Consider the following 13937-nt stretch of genomic DNA (forward strand, 5'->3'; position numbering starts at 1 on the left):
TAGGAGCCATGTAGTGCCATTGATTTATAAGAACTCCCCACCGATTTCTGTAGAGCTCTACTTTAAAATCAATGGTGCACTACTACAGCATGAGATTTGTCATTTATTTTTACCTTTTTACCTTTTAGTCATTCAGGAAAACACTTTGCATTAATTAAAGAGGTTTAAATCAGATATCTAAGGTTCTGTGCTTTGTTTTCTCCTGGGAAATGACAATCGGTTTGGTTTCTCTTTCTCAACTCCTCCTCTGTCCAACTATGCTTGAACATGAACAGTCTTAGTGTTAGGGGAGGCAAATAATGAATTATGGAACTAAGTGTCTGTATTTAAAAACAATAAGAACAAAGCAATTAACAAAAAACTACAACAGAAAACCAGCATGAACACAAATGTTTACGCAGCCACCATCTCTTTTTGACTGGGGGATGAAAGGAGTCCCCCAAGACTGTTGTTCTCAGGTACCTTAGGACGCCACTCTCAGGTGGCGTGCCAGCAAACAAATGAGAAAAGGTGAAAAAGGAAAACAAAAAACCCCTACGGCTGTTGATTAATCACAGTTATCTTACGTGATTAACTCAAAAAAATTAATCCCGATTAAAAAAATTAATCCCAATTAATCTCAGTTTCAATCACACCATTAAACAATAGAATGCCAATTAAAATTTATTAAATATTTTTGATGTTTTTCTACATTTTCAGATATATTGATTTTTTACAACCCAGAATACAAAGTGTACACTGCTCACTAGATAATATTATTTTATTAAAAATATTTGCACTGTAAAAATGATAAAAGAAATAGTATTTTTCAATTCACCTCGCACATATTCTGTAGTGCAATCTCTCTATCGTGAAAGTGAAGTTTACAAATATAGATTTTTTTTGTTACATAGCTGCACTTAAAAACAAAATAATGTAAAACTTTAGAACCTACAAGACCACACATTCCTACTTCTTGTTCAGCCAATCACTAAGAAGAACAAGTTTGTTTACACTTATGGGAGATAAAGCTGCCTCCTTCTTGTTTACAATGTCACCAGAAAGTGAAAACAGGCATTCACATAGGACATTTGTAGCCGGCATTGCAAAGTATTTACGTGCCAGATATGCTAAACATTCGTATGTCCCGTCATGCTTTGGCCACCATTCCAGAGGACTTGCTTCCATGCTGATGACGCTCATTTAAAAAAATAATGTGTTAATTAAATTTGTGACTGAACTCCTTGAGGGAGAATTGCATGTCTCCTGCTCTGTTTTACCCGCATTCTGCCATATATTTCATGTTATAGCAGTCTTGAATGATGACTTAGCACATGTTGTTTGTTTTAAGAACACTTTTATGTGGCAGATTTGACAAAACGCGAAGAAGTATCAATGTGAGATTTCTAAAATAGCTACAGCACTTGACCCAGGGTTTAACAACCTGAAGTGCCTTCCAAAATCTGAGAGGGACGAGGTGTGCAGCATGCTTTCAGAAGTCTTAAAAGAGCAACACTCCGATGCAGAAACTACAGAACCCAAACCACCAAAAAAGAAAATCAATCTTCTGCTGGTGGCATCTGACTCATGATGATGAAAATGAACATGCCTCGGTCCACACTGCTTTGGATTGTTATCAAGCAGAACCCATCATCACCATGGACAGGCATGTCCTCTGGAATGGCAGTTGAAGCATCAAGGGACATATGAATCTTTAATGCATCTGGCATGTAGATATCTTATGATGCCGGCTACAAAAGTGCCATGCGAACACCTGTTCTCACTTTCAGGTGACATTGTAAACAAGAAGCAGGCAGCATTATCTCCTGCAAATATAAACAAACTTGTTTGTCTGAGCGATTGGCTGAACAAGAAATAGGACTGAGTGGACCTGTAGGCTCTAAAGTTTTACATTGTTTTATTTTTGAAAGCAGTTAGTTTTTTATACATAATTCTACATTTGTAAGTTCAACTTTCATGATAAAGAGACTGCACTATAGTACTTGTATGAGGTGAATTGAAAAATACTATTTCTTTTGTTTTTTAAATGCAAATATTTGTAATAAAAATAAATATGAAGTGAGCACTGTATACTTTGTATTTTGTGTTGTAAATGAAATCAATATATTTGAAAATGTAGAAAACATCCAAAAATATTTAAATAAATGGTATTCTATTATTGTTCAACAGTGTGATTAATATCACGATTAATTTTTTAAATAATTTGATAGCCCTAAAAAAACCCCAACCTTAACTTGGTAGCCTGTTGTAAGGAGGTAAGAAATTAATCTCTGGATGTTATCATTCTAAAAGCCCGCATCTTATCAAATCAGAGATCTCTTGCTAGGCTTCCTTCAGATTCATCCCTGTTGAGGTACCTATAAGAAATCGGTCAACTAATGAAATCTAGTTCAAGAGAGATTTTGGGGGATGACGGATTTTATTTATTTCCATATGTAATTAAAATACATGCAAATGTTCCAGTTTGTGTCTATAATCATCTTGTGTAACTGTGAATTTCTGGTTAACTCACTTTCCAAGTATCCCACTTCCCTTCTGTAGTCTACACTTACTCATTAGCAATTTTTATACTTTAAAAAAACACCAAACCCACCTTTTCAGCCCCACTTGCTAATACCTACCATGTTTTTAAAAACAAACTATACTTTTCTGTTCTATTAATGTAAATAATAGCCTGTACAGGTGTGATATATGAATTCTTCCATGTTACAATCATGCTTTTCATCTGCCATTCTTTTCTCATATATCTTTTATGAGGACAGAGCTGGAAACTATAGTTTTATTTAAAAAATGCACAGGAATAAGATGCTACTTGCTTGCTATACCATTCAGCCCCTTTGTTATAACCTTGCACTCAAAAAACCTTTGTTCTGACCATATTTTTACAAGCCTACAGTAATCAAAACCCTCAGGGAAAACATATATATTCCATGCATAGTTTCTCTTTCCTGCTTTTGGTTACAGAGATATAACACTTAATACTGTGGTAAGTGCCCTTCATTGGTTAGATTTTCTCTATGATAAACTTTACAGGTTCATTCTCTTGTGAGATTATACTACACATCATATGGTTTACATAATTATCTCAATTGGTTAAGCCCTTCCATGCGTGGGAATACCATTAGCTCACATTACTGTATGAATAGAATATCAGGGTTGGAAGGGACCTCAGTAGGTCATCTAGTCCAACCCCCTGCTCAAAGCAGGACCAATCCCCAGACAGATTTTTGCCCCCATCCTTAAATGGCCCCCTTGAACATTGAAGTCACAATGCTGGGTTTAGAAGGCTAATGCTCAAACCACTGAGCTATCCCTATAGCTGTGTTTTTGTTGTGTTTTTGTTGTGTCACAAACTGGAAAAGGTTGAAAGCCTCTGGCTTAGTGTATTCAGTTAGTCATGCCCTGGATGCAATATTCAGCCAAACAGCAAATCATTATTTGCACAGCATTAGACTGTCCACATTGATAATGCCATTCAATACCAGAAATTAGTGTTGGACAACATTTCTAATCACAGCAGCAATACAATACAATAGTGATAGTCCTCCAGCTGCAAATGGTGGAAATCAAATCTGTAACATCAGAATTTGTATTTTGTTGTTGAGAGGGGGAGGAGACATGACCTCCCTTGACAAAATCAGCAAAATACAGACACTAGATCTCTGATGGCTGTGATCAGTCTGAGAGAAAAAATCCAACAGATCTCCCTCTTGTACATTAGTTTTTTTCCAAACACAACTACAAATGGGCCAGATGATGCATGGTTTTCAGTTATCACAATGCTGAAATGAGGAATTGTGAAGGAACTATGCACATGGTAATGTTTTAATCAGTTTGATCAACCCTGTACCCTTCAGTATCCTTACTGTTTGTTTATTTTATAAAACTCTAAAAGGTTAGGAAAGAAATAGGCAAGCAGATGTGCATCTCACTTCCCAGTAATTCAGGAAAAAATATCAAACTCCTTCCAGTCATTAATATTGCTGAGTCTTATTTTTGCAAATATTTGAAAGAGCTTTCTTTGTGATACTGAATTACAGGTCTATTGTGCTCAATTCCGTACTGAACCTAATGTAACAAGTTAGTGCTGCTCAGTTTGGCACGCAAAATTGTACACAAGCCAGACTGGTGGTCCAGTCCTGCTCCCGTTTTAGTCAATGGCAAAACTCTCATTGAAATCAATGGTATAGGAGTAAGACCTAAATTAAAAGTGCTACTGTTACATTCTGATATTAATGAGAAATCTCAGGTACTGCCTATACAATACCATGTGTTAGATACTATGGTAATGAGAGTAGTCATGAAAATAAGCTTTGCCTTTTTATTTTTTGCAAGAACCTAGTCACTCTTACATAACATAAAATCAACTGCCAGGGAATGATCCTGCAACCCTTTTTCCTAGGAATAATCGAGACTCAACCTTTTTCTAGGTATCACATCTTTGTAAGACAAATATGTTCTTTCTGCCTAAAGATTTTTTTTGTTGTGTTTTAACAAGTACAGCACAATCTGTATCACAGAGAATGAAGTAGATGTCTTAACGAAGTGTTTAAAATAATAATATAATATCTGCAGAAACCTAGGAATGCTCCACAGAAGTTCTGAATAATTTTGTGCTCTGTTTTAAAACTGGAATTCTTTAAAATCAAATTCATACAAATACCTCCCCACAATTGACTTTGAAAAAAGCAGTGGAATAATATCAGCTTTTGATAGCAATTAAAAATAGTGGCCTAACCAGTCTGTTAAAAGGCTTTGCTGTTTAGGAGTACATTTTCAAAACAGTGTTTGGTGATGTAACTAGGCACCTGTCCCATTAATAATTAAACACAGTTAAATCCCAAGCACAACACTTTGAAAATGGAACCCTTGCTGTAAATTCAGTGTCTGCACAGAATCTATAAATATCACAGATGCTTCTATAGGGCTTTTTGCTTTCAGCTCTCACTCACCATTGATTAGCTGTACCATTATTTTCACGGTTACTCTTTTTCTGTGTACATCTGTCAGTATAAATACATCAGACACAATACTTTATTGATGGTTTGTCTGTCATTCTTGGGTTTTTAACAGTGGACCTTCTTCAGCCAACCAGTCTTGAGTACCGTGATAGTGATTTTACTGTCTGATTAAATCGCAGTATGCAGGCAGTTTCCTCCTTATTGTGCAAAAGTCAAAGATACAGTATTAACATGCTGTGAGATGGGCTGTGGAGGAAATATCAAATCACTTATTGTTTGTTTACTCAGGCCCTTAGAAATTGATTATATTAAGTGGCTCTAATAAGTTGTCAAATAATGTGTTCACCAGTAGATAAGTAAATGTCTGCTTTAACAATAAACAGACCACAAAATGGACCTAGCAGCCAACAACTTAGCCTGCTTAGTAACAGTGTCCGTTTTGGAAGGCATAGAGATTGTAAACTCAATATGCAGCTGTTCAAGATTTTCCATTTTAATGGTAATAAACAAATTCATCCTTAAGATCTCTTTGCTTTCAAATCTCAATGCACTTTTTAACAGGTTTAAGATATGGGCTGCAAAGACCAGGGGCTGCAAAGACCAGGGGCGCCAAACGCGTGCTTGGGGCGGCAAGCCGCAGGGGGGCGCTCTGTCGGCGCAGCGAGGGCTGCAGGCAGGCTGCTTTCGGCGGCTTGCCTGCAGAGGGTCCCGCAGCTTCGGTGGACCCTCCTCAGGCAAACCGCCGAAGGCAACCTGCCTGCCGTGCTTGGGGTGGCAAAAACCCTAGAGCCGCCCCTGGCAAAAACTGTTTTGCAGTCTGCTTATGTTACTGCAGAGAATTACTTGAATATTGACAGTAACATTCTTCGTTGACAATACTGGGAGGGGGGAGGGGAGACTGCCTGTAATCAGTTTGTGATAGTCTGAATGAGCAGTAATAGTGGCTGCTCAAAGGATGGTAAGTCACCATTAGATAAATGTCAGGGGTTAATTTGTTTAACAGGATCTGAATTGAAGTGTTTATTAGAAATGGGTCCAAACTGAAACCATTTATTTTATCGTCTTCCTACCAACACACCCTCAAATTCTGGAGTTTGTATATAATGGACCTTGTATCTGACCCTCACTTGATTTAGTTTGACTTTACAAAAGGCCAAGGCATTATAAAACTGAAACCCACAATTTACCCATCTCTAATTATTACTAGTGTTTTTGTAGTCTGGCTAATACACTACTTAAAGCCTTTTATATAATGACGTTGAAACTGAGTAATATTTAAAGCTATGTAAAATGATCTCTCTTCATTTTAAATAGTATTCATCCATCAGTGTAAAGGCTCAAGCTATTAGTTTGCCATACTGCACTGTTTGTACAGTAGTATTAATTCATGTTAGAATTCCATAGTTAGTTGTAGTTAGGCATATGAAACATCACATTTAATATTCTGTAACTTTTATTCCTAGAAGAAAAATTCAAGTGTTGATTAACCTTCCTACTAAAATGTTTGATTAATCACATTTAGCTTTACTTAGTATCCTACCAAATGTTGAATTTAACCTTTTCCCACTTATTATATTTATTTTCAGAGAGGCTGCTGATATCAATAACAGAAGGGAGACAGATAGATGCCAAAAATGGACAAATACAATTTCCCTTTGTCTGAGACAGAATGATTCCTTTGTTTGTGAGAGTAAAGAGGATTGTTCTATGCGCTGAGCTTATGACAATGACTTTGATTTATAAAGGTCACTTCAGTTTAATTATATTTTTAAAATTTACTCCAGATTCTTTCCAGGATTTAGTTTAAGGTGTTGACACAATTTTGCTGACATTTTTCATAAGTGGATTATGGTCACAGTCAGTTTTTCAAACCAAACAGATGGCTTCTCAAACAGAGCATGCTCACAGAAATGTTTTGATGGTATCCTTAGAATTATGACAGCACTGTCACAAGGGATACGTTTGTCATTAATTTTCTTGTGACAGATGATTCAAAATCATTTTTGCTTCCTCAGCTTGCTCAAATGAACCAGCTGTTTAAAAAAAAAATCCAAGGAAACTCAGACATAGATCAGTCAGTGCACACATGAATGCAATATTTTGCTAGGTACATTTCTATTTCTAGAAGGAAAATAAAATTAGATTCTCCCCAGAATCTCAACAACGTTTTATGGAAATATATTTTAGCTATTGGATCCTAAAGAAATTTTGAAGCATCGCCAAGATAAACTTGTAAACCATAATCAATTGTAATGGCCTGATTATTTAAATATTGAATAGACCAATGAACTATCGCCTTTAGCATTAAAGCATTAAATGTGAAATAGCTGGACTTCCTGGGGCCACAGATACAAATCTTGACAGGGTTCACTCAGCCTGCCATCCTTCCAAGACAGATACATTAAATACCAAGTAGGATACCATGAGTGGGTTTTTCAGAGGAGACTCGAACGAAGGCCTGATTTACAGTGAGACGTGAGAAGGATTTCCATGCCCACCTTTTGCCCTGGAAAGAAAAGGAAGTCAAGTTCATGGGAAAGATGCCAGCTCAGGCCTCAGGGACATAACATGGGAAAGGGGCAGGAGACTGATACAGCCAGGGACACTGTTTAAAAGTGGGTTGGGCTGTTCAGGTCAAAGCCACCTTGCTGATAACTCCAGTCAGGCTGAAAATTCCCTTTATCTTGAAATGGATGATGGAGCTTCCCACAATAGCCAGGAAAGTGAAGGATGATGGTCCACCTCTGGGCTAGCATTCCCAAGCTTACATGTCTTCCATGGGAATAGGTCCTGAACCCACTGAAATCAATGGCAAAACTCCCCTTGCCTTCGGTGGACGAAAACAGCACATATTTAAGTTACTGCATGGGAATTATTTAATTTAACAAAACTCTTCCTAGAGTTAAACAGTTAGCAGCTTGGGATCCCCTCCTTTTCTCAAAAGGAAGCCTCAGAGCATGTCGTGTAAAATGTAGCCTAAAGGTGGTAAAAATCAAATCACTACATTAATTTTGGACTAAAGTTTTATATCTTTTTGTATATACACATACACACACAATTATATTAGATACAAATCAAATCATAACCTTCAAGGCACTGCCTGGCTCTGTTTAAAATTGAGGTCTTCCTTATTGGCAAATTGTAATAGTCAAATACAAACATGTAAAAAATGGTAAGGGTGCAACACTAATACATATTTAAAACTGTTACATCAGGAATTGTAGTCTTAGTACGTAGCAGTGACATCAGGCAGACCGACACCATTATGGCTGAATCTGTAACAACAGATTACTGATAACGCCAAGTATCAGCATTAGATGGAGCTGTATTATAGGGGCATGGAAGATTGTAGAGCCTAGATGTTTCATCCCATTCAAAACAAACGATTATTAATGTAATGATTTCTTGGTATCAGTGGCATATCTCAGATGATGCCACTAGTCCATCTCTCTAAGTACTTACCAGGAAAGGGTCTAGTCACTGTGGTAACTTAGTGCTCTGTAAATAACAATGACTTTAGCCCCACAGCACTCCATTTCACAGGTGGGGTAATGAGGCACAAACACATGAAGTGACTTACCCCCAAGTCATGCAGAATGTTGGGGGCAGTGTCATGGACTTAACCCTGACCTCTTGAATCCCAGTCCTAGTGCCTTTAACCACGAGATCAACCTTCATCCTAAAAGCATAATCACACTTCTCTGAAATGTATGTGGTGCAGATTTTATTTACTGACTTCTTTAAAACTTTGCTGCTCACCAAATTCCAGTCTTCTAAGTATATCTATCTGCATATTCCCATAACAATCAGATTGAGCTTTCTCTCTCTTTATAGTTCAGTGCTTCATAAGGAATAGCACGCAGCGACTCTTACTAAATCTGATTCTTAGCATCTATTTAGTAACTTACATTGTACAGCAGGACAAGTCCACGTCATCAGGAAATGAAGCAATCAGGCTCTCGTTCACTGGCCTAAGATGACATCTCCAACTGCCATTGTTTCCCAAACATTGTTTACCAGTGCTGAACCCTGCCAGCTACCATTGTTTCTTGCTTTTGTTTACCAGGGTCAAAACAATACAGTGTGCAAAGTAATGTGGGCTAAATCCTGCCTGTTTCAGTGCTGGAGAATGGGAGAAGCAGAGCAATGTTAGCTGTGTAGTGCTTCCTATTATTATGATGTATCACTCTCATGACAGCCTTTTATTTACCCATATCTATCTGGTGCCTTTAGAATACCACAAGGGGTTCTGGGATCTTCACCCTTTGAAGATATGCAGGGCCCTTACCCTGGGTTCCAGCCCATTACATATGATTTGTCCTGGCATAACTTCTGTTTAATCGTTTTAGAAAATTGTAACTAGTAAAATGGATTTACAAGAAAAGCAAGTGGAAATCTTTTAATTTTGGATACAAATATAAACAGCTGCATGCAATGATGTACCTAAAGCTGTACTTGGTTTGCTATTGACATTAAGAAGATCAACTCAAGCTCTTGACAACCCTTCATTTTAATATCCAGCAGAATCTCCTGCTTTTATTTATTTTGTAACACCAATCTCTCATGCTTGTCCCTTCATACAATTTAAAATATCAATATTCATTTCAGAACTTTTAAACATTAGCTTATCAATGGAACTTCCATATAACACCTCCACGCCCTTTTGGACAAAACTGTTGGAAGGAGACAAGGATATTATAAGTGTTTGTATGCCCTACCCCGTGTAACTCTGACGATGTTAAGTGCTCTTTTTTGATATCATAATTCTCCTTGTTCTCAAATTAAAAACAGCTATCTAGTTGTAAGGATGTATTTATAAATTTTCATAGGGGGATAAGTATTTTCCAAATTTTATGGGTATCCACACTCTGCATTTGTAGCAAGCAAACAATGACTAAAAAAATATAGACACACAGGTGTTCTTGCTGGTAGATGACTTTATTTTTAATATTCACAGGAAGACAATTGTAAGTCTGCTATGCAGTGAAAAGGTGTCAGTCTGGTAGCATGATTGTTGTTTTTTAATAATGTGACATATTTTTATTTAAAATCACAGTTGACATGGTCAGATGATCTTGTATAGACTAAAGAGTAAACTCATTTTATATTTTGGTAACTTCTCTCTCATTTCTCTGTAGCCTCTCTATGTTGTAGGTAACATAAGTACATTTATTTTTATTTGAAATCTTCAAAAATGTTAATTGTTCATTGTTGTGTCTGTGACAAAGAATGAGACGCACAATTTATTATATTTGAAGATCGGCATTTTCTCTGATGTTTAAAAACTGGATTGAGATAATTTAGGGGACTTTACCTTTGAAGTGTTTTGACATGGTATAAAAGATGAATCAAATCCTAGGTTCATGTTAGTCTGCTGGAAGGTCACAGATGAAATGGGTTGAATGAATTCAGCATGGTGCATAGAAATGTTTGCACACCTCATAAACACACCTCTGTCAATGAGAGGCTTAGGACTGGATAGCCAGCCATGACTAAGGAATGTTAACGGGGCTATGTGAGAAGGCTTTCATTAGTACTAAATTTTCCCCCAATTTCCCCCACCTATACTATTTGGGATGATTAAATATTTTCATTTAATACCTAATGTTTCAAAGAGTGGCAGTAGCAGTGTGGGAGTGGTTTTGTAGAGTCACTATTCTAGCACATAGATTTAGTGACATATCTGAAGAGAACAATCTTCTATTGATTCAGTTAGGATTGTCACTGGCCTGGGTATAAACAGGCAGGCCCACTATAATGTATTGACTTCTCATCTATTTGAGAGAACTCCTAGCCCGTTGTTATGAAATCAAGTTTATTTTTTCCTTAATATGGAGAAAGGTCTTTCCACTGATGCTGCTGCCTTGAGATCAGCTTAACAAACTGGTGCTGTGGTTTGATGGGGCGCTTGGGTTCTGCACTCCCAAAGGCTTCGCCTTAATACACTGCCACTTCAGCCAGTTTGGAACATAGTCCACAGAACAATGAACTAGCTAGAAAAAAGCATAAATGACTATAAAATCCCTGTACTGACAATAAATATTTTTGATTGTTGTATGTGGTGTTGTAGCCATGTTAGACCTATGATATTAGGGAGACAAGGTCACTGAGGTAATATCTTTTATGGGACCATCCTGTTGCCAGACCTGAAGAAAGAGCTCTGTGTAAGCTCAAAAGCTTGTCTCTTTCACCAACAGAATGTAGATATTACCTCGCCCCCCTTGTCTCTTAAATTAATCGTTTATAAGACATTGAATCTGCAGGCCCAGCCCACCAAACTCACTGCTCTGACTGCTTTTGCTGCCTTTTATGTTGGCTAAAGGTACGGTGCATTTAAAAAGCTGCCAGATGATTTCACTCCCTTCTGTCTATGCTGAAATTAATGGTAGGCCCCACTGTGGAATTGAAACAGAGCTGGATGAATTTGAACCATGTTCCATCATAAAAAATCATTTTAATGACGACATGAGAACAGCAGCTCCACTTTAAGTTCTTAATGATCTATATTATTCATGCCTTTTTTAATTTGTGTATTTCTATATACTCTTAGGGGCAAGGAGATCTGTTGAAGAATGCCAAGAATGAAGCCATAGAGAATATGAAGCAGATCCAGCTGGCCTGCCTGTCCTGTGGACTGAGTAAAACTGGAAGTGGAAACATGGATGCAAAATCAAAACGATGCCTTGAGGCAATAGAGGAGAAGGATACTGGGGATGAGAACGGCAGGCTGTGAGAGAAGGCAGAGCTGTCATATTTGTCATATATTTCAATAACTTTAAACTATTTTTTTAAAGCATTTAAAATTTCACACAGGAATGCCTTCTTGCAGGGTGTTGGAAGTATTAAATTCCTCACAATGTCAGTATTTTAATGCAGTTAATTTATCTAAGTTAAACTCTTTAGTAGTGAAATTTCTAATAAATCCGAGGAGTGGGTGGGGAGTGTGAGTGAGAGAGAGAACGTGTGTGTGAAATCCTAGAAAAGCCCGTTTAAGAGTTGCTTTATCCATTTACTAATTTATTCTTTTGTCATCTTTGAACAGACATGTTAATTCTGAAGATCAAAACAAATAGAATACTTATTGTATCAATTTTGTGCTTCGTTTGACTTTCCTGCCTTTGTCATTTAATTTACAACTTTTAATATATTCTGTTTAAATTAAACAAAACAGATTTCACTAACAAATAACCATTTGTTGTAAGGGTGAAATTAATGGATTGCTACAAATCCTCAACATCATTTTTAATGATCAATTAAAAATAAGTAAATGAAATATTAAACAGAATTTCTAGATAGTTCCTGATTGGATTTCAGATGGACATTTCATAGAATTTTAGCTAGTCTTTGAAATACATGTATCTGAAATACATTCAGATAATACATAGTAATGTAGGAAATAGCGAGCTTCTTTCATTCAAGAAGGTCAGTGCAACATTTTAGCTCTGCAGAACAGCTGCAATCTTTGCAGAAATGCATTTAACTTGTGTAATAATAAACACAGCTTCTGCCCTCTAGTTATGAAGTGAGAATTGTGGAGCATTCATCAATGATAAAATAACATGACAGTGATCTTCAGTAATTCTGAAATATTCATGAATGCCAATATTTGAAGGAAGGTTATAGACTTCCCAAACTGTGAGCTTTACATGAAATTTAGAGAATGGGTTAATTTCTTCTTGCCTTACTCATACCAGTGATCCTACTTAAGTCCAGTGAGTAAGGTAAGCAGGATTTGACCACAGTGTGTCAGTTTTAAGAAGTATGCTGTGCTAGAGATTTGAAGTAAGACTGCAGAATTGCTGAAGATGTAGCATAGAGAAATGGCTTGAAAAAACAGGATACCAGCATTCTTGTGCAGCAATTATAAATGTCATGACACAACAAATCCTTATGGTAGTTTTGAGAATTAACTCCATTATGCTACTGTACTGTCATTTAATGTACTCAGAAGAGATGCAGGACAACAAATGAATCCTTATCCTGTCATCCTTAATAGGGTCTCGCTCATGTATTCTCATGGTGTTCATTTCAGTCTTTTCAGTATTGTGCTTAAGTGTAGTATTTGTGTTACCTCTAACAGAACTCAGTGTTCTATGGTTATAAAAGACGATATTTATTTAAAGCATTGCTTTTATTTTGAAAAGCTACTTTTTAAATTAATTTGATTAACAAATGTGCTAATTTTCTGAACTTAACAAAAGGTAAATTGTTGAAAGTTTGGCCGTCTGAAAATCTTATATAGCTACTGTGTTAAGTTATTTTTGACTTCTTAATAACACTATTATGTTCATGTTGCACATTACTGAGAGAGTAAAGCTATGAAACAACTGTAACCCATGTTTTTAAGTGATTTTACACAGAAGGCAAACACTGAAAACTGATTAAGAGCATGTGTTAGAATTTGGGTGAGTTGTACATAAGGTTCTGTCCTGTCTTGAAGCCCATTATTTAAAGGATTATAACTCAGTTGCTTGAAACTTGATTATATACAGTAAGAACCAGGTATCCTTTCCCCCCCACACACATACTATGTTAACCAGTCATTTAGGTCTTTGATTTGTGTATATATATATATATATATATATATATATTTGTATTATAGTTTCCTTATGTGACTTCAGATGGGGGTTTCTTTTGGGTGCCAGTCAAGGAATAAAAAAACCCTTGCCCAAATTAATGTTATTAGCATGCATGGACAAATTCTTCCTTCAGATTCTGTTCTATCAATTTCAACAGGAATTATGTATATGGCAAACAGAACTTGGCACTCAGAGGTCAGTGTCACATGGAACAAAAATTGTTAAGCTAACTTTATGCCAGTTATGAACACAACTTCTAGGAATGATCTATGTAATGGGAAGGGTTTCTTTGGAAGAGAACTCTGTTCCCCGTGCTATTTTCTTTTAAAATGAAAACAGCCTTAATTTTTTTCACTTTGAAAGTCAATTTGGTACTCCTTCAAGAACTGAAGTTTTT

At 36.6% G+C, this 13937-nt stretch overlaps 1 protein-coding gene across 4 annotated transcripts in view; it reads left to right on the plus strand.

The window, feature by feature from the left end:
• PLCL1 (phospholipase C like 1 (inactive)) overlaps positions 1 to 13294 on the plus strand; it is a 316303-nt gene extending 303009 nt beyond the window's left edge. For all 4 annotated transcript variants that reach the window (XM_044978470.1, XM_044978471.1, XM_044978472.1 and 1 more), the window contains exon 6: positions 11512 to 13294. In XM_044978470.1, the coding sequence (XP_044834405.1) occupies positions 11512 to 11694 (183 nt within the window). In that variant the 3' untranslated portion in view covers positions 11695 to 13294. The remainder of the gene's footprint in view (positions 1 to 11511) is intronic.
• The last annotated feature ends 643 nt before the right edge of the window (positions 13295 to 13937 follow it).

Source organism: Mauremys mutica, chromosome 10 (genome assembly GCF_020497125.1).
Source record: "Mauremys mutica isolate MM-2020 ecotype Southern chromosome 10, ASM2049712v1, whole genome shotgun sequence".
Lineage (NCBI taxonomy): Eukaryota > Metazoa > Chordata > Testudines > Geoemydidae > Mauremys > Mauremys mutica.